This window comes from Pteropus medius, unplaced genomic scaffold, assembly GCF_902729225.1.
Source record: "Pteropus medius unplaced genomic scaffold, Ma_sr-lr_union100, whole genome shotgun sequence".
Lineage (NCBI taxonomy): Eukaryota > Metazoa > Chordata > Mammalia > Chiroptera > Pteropodidae > Pteropus > Pteropus medius.
In genome coordinates, this window is record NW_024356249.1 from 14563892 (window position 1) to 14586325 (window position 22434).

A 22434-nucleotide genomic window follows, 5' to 3' on the forward strand; every position below is an offset into this window, starting at 1 on the left:
ACACAACTATTAATCTCCCTTTTTACTGATTGACAATATTAATATAAAGGCGGTTACCCTGGTCCTAGAAAATAGATTAATCTGAGAGGGCAATGATGCTTAACAGTGCTGTCAAATGCGCTTTTTAAAAGATCTTTTTTCTTTAAGATTTGAGCAGATTTAATGAGTTTAAGTATTTGATGTTTGTAGTTTTTCAAGCACTAGAAGAAAGATATCACAAGTTATAAAACGGAGCTTTTGGGTCAAGCTCGGTAAAGTTGTTTTTATGCTGTTTAAAACTTTCTTAACTGTAGGATAGGATTTCATTCTCCCCAGGACTTCTGCAAAGAGCGGTTTGTGGATCTCTGAGAGCTTCTCTTTTCTTGGAGCCTTTTCCGTGGAACACAAGAGAGATGGGGCGAGGAGAGCCTAGGGTTTGAGGTTTGCAAGTCAAGGCTAATAATAGACTGCTGCATCAGGTCAGCGTGTTCTCAGACTCCATTTTGAATATTTCCGTCTTCACAAATCCATCCTGATACTGTCAACTAGGAAAAACATTTCTTCCATCACTGAATTCCCACCATACTTGACCAGTGGCTTTCTCGTGGCAATTTTATGCTGTTTTACATACAATTTTTATTGTTTTCTATATAAAGTGTGGGCCAGAAAGCCACAACTTTTGTAGCTACTTGAGAGCCTGAAATAGTGCTTGCTGTAGAGGAAGTGCAGAAAAAAGCAAATAGAGTTAATAAAGCAATCATGGGCCATTCAAGTCAACATCGTTAAGAGCCTGTCTTAGTGTTACTTTACAAAGAATTTAACAAATCTCTGTAAGGATAAAATTAATGATGTGTAGGTCTGAGGTGGCTATTTTCCATGGCTTATGTTTGGAAGCCATACAGCTTCTTTTAAAACAAATGAATGCAGACTTCTATACAGAAGATTCTCCTACAGTCATGGTTCTTTACCTCTTTTGAGTTAACTGCCCCTTTGAGAACCTTGGATAAACTATGACTGTAAACAGTTCCCCAAGGTGGAAAATACATATCTCTATGAAATTTTGCCCACAACTTGAACAGGTTCACAGACTCCTGAAGGTATAGGTTAAGAACATCCTAGCCTAGAGAATTCTGAATGTGGAAACAATAATTCCTGTATGAACAGGAGGAAAATATATTTTAGGCACTAAATATTTGTCAAGACAGTGAAAGATTTAGATAATTAAGTGGTAAAATACTCTGGGTAATAGATACTAGAGGTATTGCAGAGAATAAAGACTCATTTGGGCATCTGTGATGGTCAGGGTTGAATGACCCTCTCTAAAAGACTAGGAAAATATTCTGTGCCAGGTAAGGACATCTGTGAGGTAAGTAATCTATCTTCACATAAAATGTTAAAATCAGGAATTTAAAGTAAAATGTTGTTAAGACAAAGTTGTTCAAATGGAGTGAGGCCCCTACCACATATTCCAGAGTCCATATATCCTCTTCTTTTCTTTTTTTTTTTTTATCTCATAGTCAAAATCAGACACTAGACAGGTGTGTCAGCTACATTTTAAAGTCTAATGCCTCACATGTATAAACTAATATTCAGGCTTTTTTCTTCCTTTTTTTCTATGTTTTTATTGACGGTTCAGAATCAGTTCCTCTAGAGGGTTCAGAAAAGAAAAAGAATTATTTTAACCATAACAGTATGTGCAACTGTACCGACAAAATGAGATGTACTTGAAGTTGCTAGGGAAATACTCCACCACAGTAAAGAATAGAAAGAGTCCTGTCCACGGACTCAAGCAGCTGAATTCCGGTCTCCCTCAACTATGTGATTCTAGGTTCTACTCTACATGACTCTAGATTGGATTAGATGTGTGCTGAGAGAGAAAAAGGTCAAAGATGACAGCTAGGTTTTGAGCTTGAGCAACTGGGTAAATAGGCGTTTCATTATGTGACATAGTGTTACAGTAGTCCCTCCTTACCTGGCAGGAAGCATGTGCCAAGACCTCCAGGGGATGTATGAAACCACAGATAGCACTGAACCCTATGCATATATACTGTTTTTTTTTTTTTGTATACATACATACCTAGGATAAAGTTTATAAGTGTATTCGTCTTTGAGATGACCTAGAAACTCCTTTACAATATGGTTTAAGGAAATCTTGCCTATTTTTAAACTCGTTTTAAAATGAATTTGATTTTTTAAATCAACTTGGAAACATATTTTAGAAAGGTAATCCCAGATCTTTCTTTTAATTAAACAAACATTTCCTGTTTCTCCTGGAGACAGAGTGATCTTTTCTTTCCAAAGCTCAGATCTGATCATGTCATTCAACGACTTAACCCTTTTAATGAATTCCCATTGCTGTAGGAACCAGCTCCATCCTCCCTAATGTGGCCATGAAGAGTAGGTTATAAAGTGGCCTGTCACTCTTCCCAGGCCCATCACCCAAACCAGTCTTACCCCAACAGCCAAGTATTCCATTTCTCAAACCACTATGTCTAGTCTCAACTCCAGACTCTTGGTGCGCTCTTACTGGAAAAAACTTCCCCCTTTCTTTACTCTCCATATGCATTCCGACACCACCATCCTGTTGACCTGATTTGCTCCCACTCATTTCTCTCTCTCTCTCTCGTTTGTTTGTTTGTTTCTTTGGCGAGGCAACTCTCGGTAAACCTCACAGATTGCAAGGACCTTGTCAGCTTACAATCCCTTATTTTTTTATTTTTTTACACCTACAGCACCTGGTCTTCCTAGGTGGTCTCCCATCCAAGTACTAACCAGGCCCGACCTTGCTTAGCTTCCGAGATCAGATGGGATCGGGCTTGTTCAGGGTGGCATGGTTGTAGACATCATCTTTTTCTTTTCAAGGCTGTTTTTAAAAGATAACATGGTCAATTTGTTAGTTCTTCAGCAGTTAGACAAATGAATCTGTACTCTCCTGGGTGTTTGCATTGTACTCAGTACTAATTCAATTTTTAGATGGATATTTTAGTAAGGCATGAATGTATTGTGGGGTGCAGGCTTTTTCATCATGGGAATGGGAGAGGGGGCGGAATGAGTTCAGAGAAGTGTCTGCCTGATTCACACCTGTAGTCACCTCCCCTCCCCCAAGTGCATCCTATATTGTGCAGGACTCATAGAACCTCTTCAGTTTAACAGTTTTGAAAATGAATTAATAAAGGAAGACTGAATGAATAAGGGAGGAGAAGGAATCATGAGGAAAAGTTAAAGGAAGTTATAGAAAAATTAAGAATTATTTCAGTGGAGAAGTGAAAGTAATTTTCCATGTAAATGGAAACTACCTTCAAAAATAATGATAGCATGCTTTCTTTTCTCGCTTTCAGTCAAATTTTGAGCACAAAATTCTAATGTGCCAGTCTAAAAGAATGGAAGGATCTCTTGAATGTGAGTCTATCGGGACTAGAATGAGGCATATATGAAGACTTAAATGGTAGAAAATTAATCAAATAGTACTTCAATAGTTGGACACTACTACAAATTTATTATAAAAATGAAGGGGATATTTTTTAAAAGAACAAAGAAGTGAAACATTCCTCAGTATTTCACCATCCGGAAATGCATTCTGGGAATTGTAGAGAACAAAACAACAGATTTATCTATCTGGAACTATTTAGGGCTGACCTTCATGAGGACAGAAAGAGGACTGAAGAAACTTAATGATAATTTATTGTAACCTCCAGGAAATGAGGATTTCTTGGTTTACAGTTGTTGCTCACAGTTTGGACTATTTATTATAATTAGACTTTTTGTAAACTGAGCTATTAACCTTAGAGATTTTTTAACTTTTTTTTGTGAACAAAACCACCAGAATAAGTGCCCAAGAAATTTCGTTGGACTGCCAACCTAATTAAACAATCTTCTCTGTTCTCAAAAGGTAGCTGAGAAAATTTATTTTAAAAAGTTTGAGTCATTTAGTCTTTGCTTTAATCTGTAGGTCAGCGCAATTAAGTAATCGTATGTGTGTAATTTCTGTTTTATTTTTGAAGTTGGATAATGCAGATGAGCAAGCAGCCCAGATCAGAAGGGAACTCGATGGTCGTTTGCAGTTGGCAGAGAAAATGGCAAAGGTAAAATATTAACTTTGGCATACTGTACAGCATTTCTTTCTTTATCTAGATTTCTGTGAACTGAGTCTTGTATAGTTAAAGCCAGCATGATTTTACACTTTTGTCCTCTATGTGCATATCCCTTAAGCCCAAGTATCTGAATGTATATTAACTAAATGGAACATATTCTCTATTTTACATATCCATCCTTATATGTGAAATGTTTAAACTCAATGAAAACTTTTATAGGTTATTATTAAAGCAATGCCTAAATTTCTCAAACTGATAGATACACAAGAATTTTAATATTACACTAAGCATAATATAATCAGGGAGAAAAATCTCCCTGTGAAATTATATATTCCATAGTATCTAGCACAGCACTCGGCACATAGTGGTATCAACTAATTGAGTGATTGAATAGATGAAAAATACAATTTGAAGTTTTTAGTACATAATCTGGTGGATAGTGTGTTTAATACAACATTGTGTTGTGCTTTGTGCAATCACTGTATTTCTATGAACAGAAATAGATTTTCAACAAAAGCCATGACTTTTTTTTTAATACTTAAGGCATTTTAGAGAGAATGGAACTTCATTATCTAAATTATTCTTTAGCAAATGGATACATTAATTTACTTCAGTGGCACAAAAATTTTAGTCTCTCCCAATAGACTTGAGGTTAAAATGCTATTGATTATTCTGAGAAAAAGATTTTTTCCCTTTCCCTTCTACGAAGCAAAGGCTTTGAATATTTGATGGATAGATTTTCCCCCTCTCCCTCTGTCTCTCTCTGCAGAATCCTCTCTACTTAGGGATTTTTCTTCATTTAAAAAAAGTTAGTTATAACATGTATACTGTAAAGTACACAAATTTTAAGCTTACAGCTTGACGAATGTATGTATATACACCCTGTATAATCCTCCTGAATCAAGATATTGAACTTTTCCAGCCCTTTAGAAGATACATCTCATACCGATTTTAACAATTCAGTTTTTTGTTCTTTTGCAGAGAAAATATGTATTTATGAATATATGTTTTAAGAATGCTAATATTATATTTATCTCAATATCTATTAAGTAGAGAAACAGTTAAGAAGTTGGTGGTAAATAGGAAAATAGAAAAAATTGAGAGAGATTGGTAATAGAGATGGCAGTAAGTTGTGAGAACCAAGCCAGAGACATATGAAGAATCTCTCTAGCCCCCAATATAAAGTCATAGAATGATATAAATTGGGGGCTAGAGTGATAGTCACACAAAGGGCAGTGGTTGGAAGGATAGCGTGCCATGTTACTGTCCTCTGGATTTCTAGAGAGGCACTACATCATTCCAGACATTCGAACAGAGGCCAGAACTCAAGCAGCTTGAGACTGTTGGAAGCTTTAGAAGGAAAAGTGCTTTCCTTGAAACCCTAACCCGAATTGGCACCTGGATGGAAGAGCATTTGCTTTTCTTAAAAAACCGGAGGCTTAGTGAGAATCTGGAGAAATGTGCCAGACAGTGTGGGTCAGGACTCTGGACCTATGATCAGCATTCATTAAGTTACCTACTTTTCTGTAGATCGTACATGAGACTGTGCACGTTGTCATAAATTGGATTTACTTCTCCAGGTACATGGCTGAAAATGTGATGCTTTAGAATAAAGTTTAGATAATTTCCTAGAGGGTTTTTGAGGACAGGAGGGAGAGCCTTGTTTGTGTCCTCAAGTTCATGTTTGTAAAGGAGAATGTATGCTAATTACCTCTGGACTGAGTCAGAGGAGAGGGGTCACTGATATACATACAGAGACTTCTCTTTGAAGGGGAGTCTGGTTTCATCAGAAATGTAGCCAAGTAGAAAGTGTGGTAAAAGAATTGAAGCTGATGAGATAGGAAGGAAAAAAAATACCAAAAATAAGATGCCTTTTGGTGAATGTACTATCGATGTAGCAGATAGAGCATGTTTAATCGCTTTCTATTGTAGTCTCACCAAATTTAAGCCATCTTTGTAAAGTATTTACGAGACTAATTATTTTACTGACCTCGTTGCATTGTATCTTTACACTAATCTTGTTAACCCAGAAGGGCAGATGATGTAGTGAATTTATTCTATAGATGAGGAGATCAAGTTACCTACTTAGGCTTAGGGAAGATGATTGATTTCATCAAGATTACGTAACAAGTCAGTGGTGGAGACAGGCCCCAAATCCTGGTTTTTGACCCTAGAGCCTGGCCCATCTTTCTTACACCCTGTTGTTGTCTCTTCAGTCTAATAAATCCAGAAGTATGTATTAATAGTTAATAGTTGGCGGTCATTAACACTGCCTACCATACTTCACCACACAATATAATCATAAAGCCACAAGGCAGAAATCTCTTTTTCAAGGGAAAGAAATATTGACTTTAATATTTCAGCCAAGGCATAATTAGGAAGTAGTAGAAAGCATTGTGGACTGGGCCGGAAAGACCTGTGGTCAAATCCATGACTGCTGTTTCCCAGATATATAACATAAGGCAAGTTATTTAACCTTTCGGAGTCTGAATTTTGGAGCCAGAATATTTAGCCAGGCACTGTTTTAAGCACTTGAGATTCATCCAGAGAAATGTTGTCTTGGGATAAAATCAAACAAAAATATTCCTGCCATGCCCTAGTGGAGCTTGAATTCTATTTGGGAGAGCCCCACAATAAGCAGTAAACGTGCCATATAACTGAATTGTGGAAGTCGATCACTTGCTATTTAGAAAATGCAGCAGAGAAAATGGAACCAGGAGGGAGGGAGTCAGGGCGAGTGGAAGGTGACAGTTTTCAGTCAGGGTAGGTCAGGTCTTGGTGGTGCTATATTTCCAGTTCCTTAGTCCAAAACACTTGAATCATCTTTAACTCCTTTTTTCCTCCTCTCATACTTCATGCCTAATTTGCCAGGAAATCAATTGGCATCTAACTTTAAATTATTTCCGGAAGCCGACAGTTGTCACCATTTTCCACCGACCACTCTGGTGCAGTTACCATTTAATCTCCCCCCGGACAGTTGTTCTGTCCTTTTGACTTGTCCCCCAGATTCCGCCCCTGCCACCTCAGCCCCGCAGCCAGTGATTCTCTGCACAAAACCTTGTGACAGTCACCCATCTCCCAGAGAGTGAAATAGTTCTGACAGTGGCCTGCTGCTCCTCTGACATTGCCCTTCATTAAGCTCTCGCCTTCGCTCAATCCACGCAAACCGTGTCCACGGCCTCCTTGGTCTGCCTGCCACAGGGTCTTTGCTCTGGTTACCTTGCGCTGCCTGCAGTGGTTTTCCCCTGACATTCACATGCTTACTCTCTATTAATCACAGTTCTCCAGAGAAACAGAACGAATATAGATATATGATCTCCTATTGGTTTTGTTTCTCTGGATATATCATATAGGTGTATAATAGATATACAGATACAATGCATTATCATATAGATGTATAATAGATATACAGATGCAATGCATTTTATCTATATATACAGACAGTACATACATGTATACACAGATATACCGTGTTTACATATATTTGTATAAATATATTTATATATATATGTATGTATATATGTGGGGAGAGAGAGAGAGAGAGAGAGAGAAAGAGAAAGAAAAAGAAAAAGAAATATCAATTGACTGACTGACTGATTTGATTTATAGAAATTGGGTCATGTGGTTGTGGAGGTTGGCAAGTCCAAAATCTGTAGGACAAGGTGGTGGGTTTGAAATTCAGGTAGGAGTTGATGATGTAGTCTGAATCCAAAATCTGCAAGGCAGGCCAGCAGGCAAGAAACTCAGGTAAGGTTTCTATCTTATAGTCTTGCGGCGAGATTGCTGCTTCTTAAGGGAACTGTCTTTGCTCTTAAGGCATTCAACTGCTTGGATGAGGCCCACCCACATCTTGAAAGACAGTCGATTTACTTAGAGTTTACTAATTGTTAATGCTAATCATATCTTACAAAAAATCTTTACAGTAACATCTATACTGGTGTTGGACCAAATAGTTGGGCACCAAAGCCTAGACAAGTTGATATATAAAATTAATCATCATACTCCCTCATCTACTATATGCACAGAGGTCATCTCATTGAGGCCTTCCCTGGCCATTTTATTTAAATTTGCAACCCCTGTCCACTTCATGTTCCCACCTGGACTTTTTTTTCCCATAGCATGTATCACTTTCTACCATTTAAAATAATTTCCTTATTTATGATATCTGTCTCCATACAGTACAACATAGGCTCCATGACATAGGATTTTTGATCATTATCTTTGTGATTACATCCTAAGGGCCTAAAGAAGAACACATAGCACACACATAGTGAATGGCTTTTGAATGACTGAACCTTTATGGACTGGCTTGGTGAAGCCAGATAATTCAGAACTCCCTCCTTTTTTCTCCCACTTAAGGGCATATTAGAATCGAAAGGGAGAGTGCATACCAATATTGTAATGATAACCATGAATCTGTTTCATATTAAAAAGATTTTAAACTTTAGTATTTTAATTGTGTTTAGGATCAGCTTTACAACCAGTAGTTCACTTGATGCCATGATCCTAAGTTTAGAAACTAAAATTAATATAGGAATAGGAAAGAGAACAGAGGCCAGCACCCAGGGGTGGGAACACTGGGCTTCATCCAGTGGAAGGTTAAGAGCACTTAAGTAAAAGTGACTAAATTTGAATAATGGAATTTTTTTATGAAGCAAATATTATTGTTTTCATGTTTTTAAAGAGTTAGGGCTGCTAATGAGCTATATGTTATACAGAGAACTAAATTAGAACATTTAAAATGTGGTTTATAGGAATGACTCACAGTTAAACTAGAAATAGTTAAACTATTTCTGATTCTGTTCTAATTTTAAATATCAAATTTAAATGTATACTTGTCTGATGTACAGTTGGTTCTGTTTCTAAGAAAGAGGCAACGTAAGCAGGCTAAATGAAGTAGATGAAATAATATGGGTAAACTTCAAAGCTTTAAAACAGAGTTGCAATTCTTTTTTCAGAGAAAAAAAATTCTAGTCTATTTCCTGAAAATTTAAAAAATGCTGATAAAATAGTCAAGTTTGATGATTCCTGCCAGTCTCTTCATTGACAAATGATAGCAAATGAAGTGCTTTTAATTAAAGCTAAATAAGAATACATTTTTTATGTACTGATGCTAAATTTTCCATAAAATAACACCTTGAATATTTGAAAAAAATTGGCACATTCAAACTTTCAAACATGTGGTATATTTGCCTTTTGCTTTGCTAAAATATAGTTTTCAAAAAGGCACAATTATGACTCTCAAACAAATATAAAGATACGATAAAGATTTTATTCAATGTGTAATTAATGAGCAAAATTTGATGTTGAAACTAATCCAAAGAGCATTTGAAAAACGGGTGTTTTTAGGGAAAGTTAAAATAAGATTCATGGATTAGATATAAAAGCGATTAATTTCCAGCAAAGATTTAAACTGTAACCATTGGATTATTTTACCAGACACACATTATTTGCATATTTCCAGAGAAAATTCTACAAGGTAACATGTAACTTCACTGTCTGGGACATTTAATCAATAGTAAACAGTAAGTTGTACTAATTACATTTCCTCAGATAATTCTTGGATGACCTTTGACCCATATAACCTGTCCTCTCAGCTTTTTGTCTTATTTCTGAGTTCGAGATGTTTTTTATGACAACTTTTAAAGTTAGTCCACGAATCTAAAACTCTATTTTCTTCAGTTATTTTGCTTTGTTTTTCTTGTACATGTGTTGAGAAACCTTTACAAAATATTATTTTTTTCCCAAAGAAACCAAGTGATTCTATAACTGTGTTTTTCCTGCAGATGCAAACTTAATATTTTGGAATGTTCTTCAAACTGTAGAGGAATGTTAAAAGGATACTTAACACTCTTTCTTGGGAAAATTAATTATGAATGTAGATGTTTAATCACTGTGATAATAAATACACACCTTTAATATTGATGATATGTAAATTATTTCAAGTGAAATATGTGAAGATTATATGTGACGAAAGCAAAACAGGTGGCCTGAGACTCTGGGACCAATTTGTGAAGTGGTGCCAGATGTTCTGTCTATCCCATGAACCAACTGGTGCAAAGCAGACAGAGACTAGGCGCAGGTCGATGAGAGCAGGTAGATACCGTCCAGTCACACTAGAGATCTGGATCTTAGGTTGTCAGTGATAGCAGAGGAAACAATAGTGAACGCATTGATTTCCTAGGGCATTAGGTGATCATTTGAAAGAGGGCTGCTTTAGGCTTCTCATTCCCAGCTAGTTTTGTACAGTAGTCATTACATCATATTATGCTCGATATTGTAAAGCTATATACCCTCTACTTTTACGAGAAAAGAGCTTAGTGCCAGGTTGTCAAAGATTAAAGAAAGCTAAGAGTGCAAGGAAACCTCATTTGCTGTTTGCGAGAATATACATTAATTATGCATTGAATGTTTATAATCTCTAAGGACAGTTTGGCAATATCTCTCAGTATCTATCTAAATATCAATATTTGGAATGTGCTTTTAATTAAGCGAAAGAAATCTAATTGCAGAGATAAAGGGATTGAATGGCAATGTTCAGGTAATTCAGAAACAAAATAGAATCTTTAAAATTGATATTGTTACTCTTTTTTTACTTAGAGCTTTTATCATAAATTGGCTTTTTGCTTTAAATTTAATTTTTTCTAAATCTTTACCAAAAAACCCCTGAATTTATGGTCATAAGGGATCTTGATATGTTTGTGTAACATAAAAATTAACTAATTTTAGAAATATGACCATATTGCTATTTAATTTTGTGAGTTTTTAAATTTGAATGCTTATTTATAAAAAGCATACCCTCTGAGAAACACATATCTGTGGTTAGAGTGTCAAAATGTTTGTTTCGTAACAAAGCAGAGTAATTGAAAATTGTTCCTGCAGTTACTGCAGGCACTTCAAAGCTAACAGTGGCTAATGAAGACTCATCTATACACTAAAACTTCTAAAATGTGTGTGTTCAGAGTTTGTTTTTACCTTAAGCAAATCTCTTCTCAAAAATAACGTTAATGTGAAAAATGTATGTAATGTATTATTCATTTTGTATTATAGTGATTCTCAGTAAGGTATTTACGGTACCTTTGGATATAATCAAAATTGCCAAAGCTTAGGCTTTTAAAGCCTAGAGACTGGAGTATCCAGTAGATGCATTACAATGAGTGTCACAATTTCTAAAAGTCAAGTAGATAAATAATGCTTTATGATAACCTGGAAATATGACTTGCCTGACATTGTTATTTTAAAAATTATTTTCAAGGAAAGAAAATTCCCCAAATTTATAGCAAAAGAAATGGAGAGTATGTATATAGAAGAGTTGCGGTCTTCAGTGAATTTGCTAATGGCCAATTTGGAAAGCCTTCCAGTTTCGAAAGGTGGTCCAGAATTTAAACTACAGAAATTAAAACGTTCACAGAATTCTGCATTTTTGGACATAGGAGATGAGAACGAGATTCAGCTGTCAAAATCTGACGTCTTGCTGTCATTCACCTTAGAGGTAAGTGGCTTTGTCTCATACTTGTCTCTGACAGCGGAAATAAGGCGGTAGATAATTTTTGCTCACCTTCACGGTAGCCTTTAGAATTTAAAACAGTTTAGTCATTTTGAAAAAGTTAAATTATTCTTCATTTGCTAGACAGTCTGGTTGTGAATGCAAATTAATGCAAACTGTCATTTGAACATAACAGTATTAGGATTAAATAATAAAAGTTTTGAGGCAAGTCTTCTCTGTGTCATCTTAGGGCAGTATAAGTTTTTGTTAAGATAGGCACCAAAACACACTTGGGTAGAAATATAATTTAAACATAATTGCATTCCCTGTAATTTGAGAACTCCTTTCAGGCTTTTGGTTAGCCTTGTTTTTATCACTTCACATATGAGATCATTTTTCTAGAATCAAATCACGTAAACAAACTGTACTGCACAATATTGGATGCATATAGATGATGAGAAGTAGAGAATTCTTCCTTTCTAGAGCATCCAATTTCATTATAAGTACAATAAATATTACAGAAATAAATGTCATGCCTTTAAAATTGTGTCCCCAAGGTATGAAAGTCTCATCCCTTTCAAGAAATCACTGGAAATCAGGTATTGATACTGACTCTTACTGTAGAGATTTGTAGTCATGATTATATTTCTTCTTTGCTAATCTCTGTATATAGGGTACTCCACATATGTGTTTATGGGTTTATATACGATATACATACGCCCTAGCAATATCAAGCTGAAATTTGTAGCTCTCTCAAAAGTTATATTAAAGCCTGCAGCTCCTTCCTTTGTTACAATCTCTCTCTGCTGGTTCCTAGCACTGCTATTTAAGTTTGCTGATTGACAAAGAAAAGTACCCTGGAGTTTTAGGAGGTATAGTTTTAAATTTCTCCGTTGATACTTCTTACACTTGGCTTGCTTAGTTTTTGGCCGAAAAAAACAAATGTCTACTCTTCTTTTATCAGTATTTCATCTCTAAGATAAATTTAAGCTTGGGAATAAAACAGCTGCCTCTCACATTGTTTCAGGCTAATGATTTCTTTGGTGGTAAATAGATTAAATTTAGTGTCAGAATAGAAATAGGTTTTCTCCAGACTCACTTCTGGGATTACCTAATGACTTTGCCAGGTGACTTTGCTACCTACCAGGTTTCTTCTCAATCTCTTGAGCCTCTTGACCTAAGGATGTTTAATTTCAAACTATATAGTATATTTCATGTGGAATTTCCTCCTCATTCCTGCCTCAGGATTCCTACAGACTAAAATGTAAAGTGCTAACTCCTCCCCCACATATGGTTTTTGTATAAAACAAAATCGATTAATTACAGTGTAACTTTTCTACAAATTTGACATTTAAATTTATTAATGAGAATTTGTAAAGAAAATTATTTTTGTAACGATTAAATCTGTCATTACCTCTGTAAACGTTCAGAAGGAAAAACAGTTTAAAACATTTTCTTTTTTGTGTTTAAAAATATTAAACGATTGTCAATAATTAGTTTTTGTATTCTGTTTTCCCTTTTGAAAACAAAATTATACTCGTGAGTTGGTGTTTAAGTGAAACTGAATTGTTATCCTATGTGGCCAACATGTTAAATGGGGCTGTTTAGTTAACAATAAAATGATCTTGGGAGAAGAACATGAGTTCAAACTCCCTTGCATGGTATGAGAGGCTTGCATATTTATAAAATTGTTTCGACATCCTTTATTGGTATGTCCTTATAAAGCAGATATTTTCCTACCATAGCGCAACATGGATCTATTCCCTCATATCCACAGTATTTTGCATAGGAGTTCTGTGTCCAGCAGCAAACGGAAATCACATGAAGTTCAGGCAACGCAGTACTTACCTGCGGGACTCTAGAGATTAGACTAGCCTTCCCTGTGCCAGGGCCTGTCACCTCAGCCTGGTCAAACTGAGTGATTATCCCAGCCCATTCTACAAGCCTTGCTTCTCAAACCTCAGACTTCAGCCTAAGAAAACTCTGAAAGGCAAGCAGTTAATCCAGTTTAAGGGTCTCACAAATCATCAGTCAGGCTTAGAGTCGGTTTGAAAACTGCTCAATTTTTTTCTTTAAAATTGCAACCCGCTTCTGCCTTTTCCCACCACACCCTGTTTCCTTACCGAGCTGAATTCTTGCCACAGCTCTTATCACCTGAGATATTTATTATGTTTATTATTTGTTCTACTTAAAATGTAAGCTACAGGAAGATAAGTTTTTAGTTTGTTTTTCTTCATTGTTTACGGAGGTATCCGTAAAACAGTGTCTAAAACAGTGTCTAGCACACAGTTGACTTGATATTTATTGAATTAGGAACTTCGATGATCAAAGCATCAAAAAAGCATCAGTTAACCACACAGATTACTTTAGGTCTCTTCAGAGAGAATAATAAAGCAAGAGGTACACTAATGCACAAAACACCAGGCCATACAATCGTATGTTAAAATTAAATATTTCAGTAAATATAGGAAAACAAATGTTTAGTTATGAAGTTTGAATCTGTTTGTTGTAAGGGGGCTGGGTCAGTGGCATGAATATAGTTGATTTTCTTTTGAGTGTTTTCCTTGGTGTTAGGCTGGCAGGCCCTGTGACTTCTTCTGTATCTGGCGGTGTACAGTCCCCCTGTTCACCATACTGCCTGGCTCATTTTATCACCATCTACAATGCCTTAGTGCCACATAACTCAGTGGGCAATGTATTATTTAGACACATGTTGTCTAACTTCATATTTTGTATGCGCCTCACTTCTTTCTTGCTTCCAGGATAACTTTGTCTATTTCATCCTTATTATTTCAGTCATAAAAAGATTAGGGAAGCAAAGATGGAATGTAGATCAATTTTATTTTCTGCAGTTCCATTATCAAGTTTTGCTTGGAATTGGTTTGAAACAGTTACCTAAAATTAGGTTAGTTTGATGGTCCATGGAGTTCTTGGCTGTCATTGTCATTAATGATTAAGACTTGCTGTGGGTTTTTTAAAAATTCCTTTTGGCAGTCAGATCTGTAGAATTGTTTCGTTTTATTTATATATATGGATTTATAACACAAGTTACATCTTTTGAAAGTGGCAATTCTGCAGGATAAAACATCCCCGGCACAGATGGGAGTATTGTTTTGAGGAACAGAATGCAATTTCACAAATTGTATATTTCAGAAGGTTCTGTTTACAGTAGCATGTAATAGAGGTGACAGAAATAGTGTCAAGCAGATGCTTCCTTTCTTCTCTCTTGCACTTTGGCTATTAAACACCCTGCAGAAAGAGATGCAATACAAACAATCCTATTCCCAAATACGAAACAATGCCATCAAGATTTCTAGACTTGTGGTGCACAATTCTTTTTATTTCAGACATTTTGAGTGCCCATCAAAAAATTTCATTACCGAGTTAAGAGGTCATTTGAGTCATGGTGGTAAGTCTATATATAGTTGGCTTTTAATTGATATGGTTCTATATTTCATTTGTCTCAGCTTTCTCGTTAGTTTTATTTGTATAAAGTTCTAATGAGTTTCAGTATTACAGACGACAAATTTGATTTATTAAAAATGCATAACTTCTTTTGCTTATTTTTCTTTAACAAGATTTAGTACTTCACCCCAACTTCCTTGAACATTAGAGTGATTGCAAAAGATAATATCTCTTAATTCTCCATTAATTCTCTTAGTCTGTTTTTAGTTAAGTATTTTTATTCATATGCTGCTATGCATTTCAGTGTGAAAAAAAGGACAAAAGCCATGGTTGAGGAAGAAAAATGATTCTGAATTTGACCTTTATTTTTTGGCGACCAGTTTCCCATAAATTTTTATGAAAAAAACAAAACAAAAGCAATATGCATATGTTTTTACAAACATAATACTTTTTTTGTACTAGAGCTGAAATAAAAAGTTTTTTTAAGATGGTTTGTTTCTTTGGCCTTAAGATTCATATCACAACTTTATGATAAGTATAATGATTTTCATCGAGTATTAAGTGATCAAGAAGTGATATAGATGATGTTTTGGTGAATATTTTGGTTGCTAGATAGCATGAATGCCGTTAATCATGTTTGTACAAATGCAGCATGAAATCGACAATGAAATGTATGTACATATATTAAAATACCTTTGAATGTATTTTATAAATTTAAATTTGAGAATTTAGAGAACTTCATGATTCAAGTTTTGATGGAAAAATATATGGCAGATAATATTCATATTTTGTGTATACATCCAACAAGAATCTTTTAAGACTGGCAACTTTTTATGAAAACATGAAAAGCACACTTGAAAAAATGTTTCCCTTTCTTTCAGAAGTTATAGATATATAAGGTAATATCAGCCTTTGTACCCTTTATCAGCGTACTGCTCTAAAGTAGTACATGCCTTTCATGGATGGAAAAATTATCTTTTTCTTGTCAAGTTAGTATTAAGATGTTCAATGACAAGTTACATTTTTCATATTATTTTAATAATAAGATAGAAAATGGCCATAAAGAAAATTATTTTATAAATTCTTTTTTAAAACAGTTAAAATTTAATTTTCTAAAATTCTTTAGAAAATTCTTTTATAGTCATCTAAAATAGGTGAATATAGAAAATTTCTGATGCTGTCACATATTGACATCAATGAATCGGTATAATGGTGACAATGTCTGCCAGTAATAAATATTATAGTACTTTATATGAAACTCATCATGTACTTTTATCACATGTAATGAATTTTTATGTAATTTTGCTTTACTTTATAAAGACTTACCATAATTGTTTAAGGATCTGAGTTTAAGTCTCAATTCACTAGGGGTAATATTTAGAGACTTTAACCTTACTTTAATACTGACAGGAGATACTCTGTCAGATACCAGACCTCAAAATGTTTTTTACTGTACCTAACGTGAATAGAGGTGGATTCTAAAGATGGTGAAATATTATTTATGTTACCAGATAAATTTTTCATTTTGTCTATCTGGTTATAGTTCATGCTTCTGTCTCTCTGTATAGCTAAAAGTTGTCAACCAGACGTATCATTTAAAATTTTTTCTTATCTTTAGATTGTCATAATGGAAGTGCAAGGTTTAAAATCAGTTGCTCCCAATCGAATTGTTTACTGCACAATGGAAGTGGAAGGAGGAGAAAAACTGCAGACAGACCAGGCAGAAGCCTCAAGGCCACAGTAAGCCAACTGAAAAAATGTGTTTTTTACCTCCCAAAGAAACATGCTTTATTTATTTGCAGAGTTGTATGGTTTGACACTCTGAAATGGTTACTTGGCTAGCTTTGTCTCAACTGTGTTAGGATCAGTGTGTGCCTTTCTGGATAATAATGTAATTAGAACTGTAGCAGAATCCCTGTGTAGTGCAAACAGAAAATCCAACATGCAAATGTGAAGCTAATTATTAGGCAATAACATGTTTGTAAGTCATTTATAAGGATAACATGCGCTGTTATCATGTTATTTAAAAGGTAATGCTTGATCCTATTTCAGTTATTGGAATTGTAACCTAATAGCTTTTCTGTTTCTATATATGATAGTTTTGTGATGATATTGAGGTAGATTCCATAATTCTGCACAATGACTCGGAATACTTTAGCGAGTAGGCTTGAGTTAAAGAACCTGCTAATGACTACTGCGCAGTAATCAGAAATGAAAAAGCTGGTCTTCGCTGAACGTTTCATGTTTCAATTTCTGGGAATGAGTTTAATTAAGTTTGGAAGATGTTCTCTCTAGCTGATTTAAATTTGGAAAACTTAGTCTCTGGTAGAAATACCCAGACTGGCCTGAGGAATTCAAATGAAATTTGCCCAGCCTTCATTTGTATACTACCTTTAGAAATAATTTTTTTGTTTTTCTTCCATCTAGACTTTATTCAGAATTTCTTGCAGGACTTACAGGATTTAGGATTTTTGCCTTCTTACAGCATTGTTATATGGGCTGTTCATTCAGGAAACCTCTGTTGAGGTCCTGGGTAGACACTAGTCAGGCACTGAAGATGAAGATGAACGAGAAACGTTTATTTTCCTTAGGGCAGGCATAGGGTAAGGGGCGGATACAGAGGAGGAAGAATAACAGGAGAGAAGTACACAGAGTATTAAGGGATTGAGAAGAAGCAAATCGAAACTTCTTGCCCTGAGTTATAAAACCCTACGGGTTAGTCCCTGACCAGCCTCATCACCTCTGGGACCTCACCTCTTTCCTTTCTTCCCCTGGACCACTCCTTTTCAGCTACTCTGGACTTCATGCAATTCCTCAAAAATATCAGCTTATTTTCATCATTGTTCTTGCTTTTCCCTCGGCCTACAGTCATCCTCCCTTTTATTTTTGCCTAGCTATATCCTTGGTATTGAGAATCTTACCTTAAACATCACTTCCTGAGAACAGCCCTTTCCTTAGATAATCCAGTGGATTATCACTTTTTAATTTTTAGATGAAAGTGATTCTCATCTGTTTATTTTGTATCATGTTTCCCCTTGAGTAAAAGGCAGAGATCTTGTCCTATTTAATCTTATATCCTGGTACGTACTAGGTACTCAGTCAGAATTTATTGATTTAGCTGTTTGAACTTATTCTTATGACTTAGTCATAGTAAATATTTAAGGGTGTAGTGTTTACTCTTGCAGCCGTATAGAGCTGATTTACAGTGTGACAGCGAAGTAAAAATAATGAGGATAAACAGCTTTTTTAAAAGGTTAAAACCTCAGTAAGAGGCTGTGAGAGAGAGAAGGAAATTGGCACCAATTCTCTCAGGGCACATGGAGTCAAGGGAGAGGTTTGGTGTGTGTCCGCTGTAAGGATCAGCAATTTTAATATGGTCGTATACATTAGTTATTCACAGAGTTAGGCAACCATAGTCAATTTTAGAACTTAGCACCTCAAAAAGAAATTGTGTACCCTTTACTTAACCTCGCATCACCTCAACCCTAAGCAGCTACTCAGTGACTTTCTGTCTCTACAGATTTGCCTATTTTGGACATTTCATATAAATGGAATCACATAATATGTGCTCTTTTGTGACTGGTTTCATTCATTTAGCATAATGTTTTCAAGATTCATCCATGTATCAAAGCTTCTTTTTTTTTTTTTTACAGCCGAGAGTATACCACATTTGTTTATCTTCACATTAGGCTAATGACACTTGAGTTGTTTCTACCTTTGGCAGCTGTGAATAATGCTGCAAAGTAAAGTTGGTGTACAAATATCTGTTTGAGTACCTGTTTTCAATTTGTTTGGGTGTGTAGCTAACAGTTGCATTGCTGTATCATATGGTAATTCCATGTTTAGCTCTTTGAAGATTCACCAGAATGCTTTTCACAGTGACTGCACTATTTTATTTTCCTACCAGTATTGTTTGAGAGCTCAGATTTCTTCATATTCTCACCAATGCTAGTTATTTGACTTAAAAAATATAGATAGATTAGATAGATGATAGATAGATGATAGAAAGATAGATGATAGATAGATGTTAGATAGATTTATTGATTGATTCACTCGATCTCCATCTTAGTAAGGGAAAAATGGTATCTTATGGTTTTGTTTGCTTTTTCCTAATGACTAATGATGTTGAGCATCTTTTCATATGCTGTATTAGCCATTTGTATATCTTTAGAGAAATGTCTATTTGAGTTTTTGCCCATTTTTTTAATTGAGTTGTTTGTCTTGGTTGTTAAGTTATAAGAGCTAGACCCTTATCATATATATGATTTTCAATGTTTTATTATATTGGTCTTTTTACTTTCTTGGTATATTGTCTTCTGAAGCACAAAGTTTTAAAATTTTTATTAAGTCAAATTTATCTATTTTTTTTTCTTTGTTGCTTGTGTTTTTGGTATCATATCTAAGAATCCAGTGCCAAATCTGAGGTCGCAAAGATTTATCTCTATGTTTTCTCCTAAGACTTTTATAGTTTTAGCCCTTACATTTTAAGTTGATTTTCGTGCTTGATCTAATGTGAGTGCCCAACTTCCTTCCTGTGTGTGACAGTCAGTTGTCCATTTATTAAAGAAACTATTCTTTCTCATTAAATGTTCTTGGCACTCTTTTGAAAATAAATCCTAGATATATGGGTTTATTTCTGGACTCTAAATTCTATTCCATTGATACATATCCATCCTTATGCCAGCATCACATTATTTTGAGTCCCACTGCTTTGTACTCAGTTTGAAAATCAAGAATGTACTCTCCAATCCTTGTGATCCTCTCTCAACTACTAAGTTGTACTTCTTTAACCCTTCATTCCTTTCTCCCGGCCCCGCAACCCCTCTCTGCTCTGGCAGTCACCAGATTGTCCTTTTTAAGTGTTTTTGATTAGTTTGTTCTTTTTGTTCCTTAGAATACACATGTAAGTGAAATCATATGGTATTTATTTTTCTCTGACTTATTTTGCTCAGCATAATAACCTCTGTATACTTGAAACTGATAATATCTTTAAAAAAAAATCAAGAGTTTAAGTCTTCTAACTATGTCCTTCTTTTTAAAGATTATTGTAGCTCAGGAATAATCCTCTTTGGCTTCATGCTCTGCCTTTTAAACCCACTAAAGTGATGTTCCTGCTTATGTGGCTCTGTTGGGTGGGGCTTGTGCCAGGATGGCTCTGTCCCTGAAGCTCCAGGTAGCTGTCACTTGGCGTGTTGGAACCAAAGTGGTGTCCTCGAACACATGGCTCTGTCGAGCAGAGGTCTTACCCTCTGAAACTGAGGTGGAGATGGCGCTACCCTCCACCACTGCCCTAGGTGCTGTGGTCCTGTGCTGAGAGTAGCAACCCTGATGGTCTTTGAGTGACCTTCAGAGGCATTCTTCCCTAGTCGTGAGGAATTGAGTGTGTTTAGAGCTGAATTTATCATCCAGTCCTGTAGAATCTAAATAGTTTGACAGCCTTCCTTCATTTCTTCTTGTTTCCATTTTCTTCTGCTCAAACTGTCAGTATTCCAACTGGGATGGTTGATTAGGTCTGTGGTCCATACTCACACTGATAACCTTATCAGACAGTTGGTTCATCACGCTTAGTGTTCTTTTTCAAATATGCTTTCTCTTTGTAATGTAGACAGGATGAGAATCTTCAAAGTCATTCACGATCTAATACCTTTATGCTTAACAATTCTGCCTTCAATTCGTTTCTCTCTTCATGCATTTTACCATAAGGAGGAAGAATCAAGCCACCCCTTCAATATTTAATGGAAAAATTTCCTCAGCTGGATCTCAGATTTCATGCTGAGAAGTGCAACATTTCACAAAACACTATAACACGAACACAACTCAGCCAACTTTTTTTACCACTTAATGACAAGGATTGCTTTTCTTCCTGTTTTCAGTAACATGTTTCTCCTATCTGAGAGAGACCTTATCAAAATAGCTTTTACTGTTCATATTTTTACCAATATTCTCTACATGATTATTTATGTTTTCTCTAAGAAGATGGAAATTTTCTTTATAGCTCTCCTCTTTCTTTTTCTGAGCCTTCACCAGAAAATCCCTTTATTATGGATTAAGAAGTACAGATTAGTAGCTACAAAATAGTCACCGGGATGTAGAGTACAGCATTGGGGATATAGTCAATATTATTATAATGACTGTGTGTAGTGCCAGATTGGCGCGTGAGTAATCAGGGGGATCACTTTACAAACTATATACATGTCTAACCGCTGGACTGTATATCTGAAACTCATATAAAATAATAACAAAGAAAAGAAAATTCCTTCATTGCAATATTACCTTTTTCTAGCATGCACCTCAAAATTTTTCCAGCCTGTACTCATTATCCAGTTCCAAAGTCACTTCCACATTTTTAGGTCTTTGTTAGAGCAACAGCACCCCACTTCTCAGTTCTGGCTGCTACGATAAAAATATCATAGATTGGCTTAAACAACAAATATTTATTTCTTATAGTTCTGCAGACTGGAAGTTTGAGATCAGGGTCCAGCATCATTGGTTTCTTGATGAGTGCCCTCTTCCTGGTTTTCAGATGGCTGCCTTTCCGCTGTACGCTCATGAAGTGGAGAGACCAATCTCGTTTGTGTCTTTTTATCCCTTTATTAGGAAACCAGTCCCATCATGGGGATTTCACCCCCATGACCTCATTCAAACTCAATCACACCACCCCCAAAGGCCACACCTCCAAATACCATCACAATGGAGATTACGCCTCAACACATATATTTTACGGGGGGACACAGACACTACTAGTACTTCACAAGATCTTGAGGGAGTACGGAGCCCTAAGAATCTCCATGCCATGTTATTTTCTACAGAATCTTTTTGAAAGTTTTATTGAGAAATAATTTACATAGCATAAAATTCTTCCACTGCAATTTAGATGATTTAGTAAATTTATACACTTTTGCCTGTATCATCATAGTTCAGTTTTCAAATTTATCACTTCAGAAAGTTTCCTTATGCCCATTCACAACCTGTTCTTGCTCCTACTCCTAGTTTCAGGAAAGCACTTATGCTTTCTAGCTCTATCACTTTTTTCTGGGCATTTTATACAAATGAAGTCATACACTATGTAGTCTTTTGTATCTAGCTTTTTTGACTTAGCATAATTTCTACAAAATATTTAATTGATAATATTTATTCAAATGAATTAATTTTTATAGAAATAGTTATTTTAATACTTTTTTTAACAAATAGTAAATGTTTTCATAAGATGATTCTCATTTAATTTTTTTAGAAAAAACTAACTTACTTACTTTCTTTCTTCCTTCCTTCCTTCCTCATTATTCTTTTCTATTTATTTCTTTATTTCCTTCCTTCCTTCTATTTATTCTATTTCATTCATTTTATTCTTCCTTTATTTCCTTCCTTCCTTGCTCTCCTTCTTCCTTCTTTCTGCATATTCTTCCTTCTTTCCTTCTTTCCTTCTTTCCTTCTTTCCTTCCTTTATTTTTATGGTGGCATTGGTTAATGAAATTT

The 22434-nt window shown here is 35.3% G+C and overlaps 1 protein-coding gene and 1 non-coding gene across 17 annotated transcripts in view; one reads left to right on the forward strand and one right to left on the reverse strand.

Moving 5' to 3' along the window:
• CADPS2 (calcium dependent secretion activator 2) overlaps positions 1–22434 on the forward strand; it is a 477993-nt gene that overhangs the window by 194956 nt on the left and 260603 nt on the right. For all 16 annotated transcript variants that reach the window (XM_039860904.1, XM_039860896.1, XM_039860905.1 and 13 more), the window contains exons 4-6: positions 3981–4061; positions 11326–11562; positions 16580–16701. In XM_039860904.1, the coding sequence (XP_039716838.1) occupies positions 3981–4061; positions 11326–11562; positions 16580–16701 (440 nt within the window). The remainder of the gene's footprint in view (positions 1–3980; positions 4062–11325; positions 11563–16579; positions 16702–22434) is intronic.
• Positions 2703–2821, reverse strand: LOC120601321 (5S ribosomal RNA). Its single transcript, XR_005652420.1, has one exon. It is a non-coding gene; the product is annotated as a 5S ribosomal RNA (ribosomal RNA).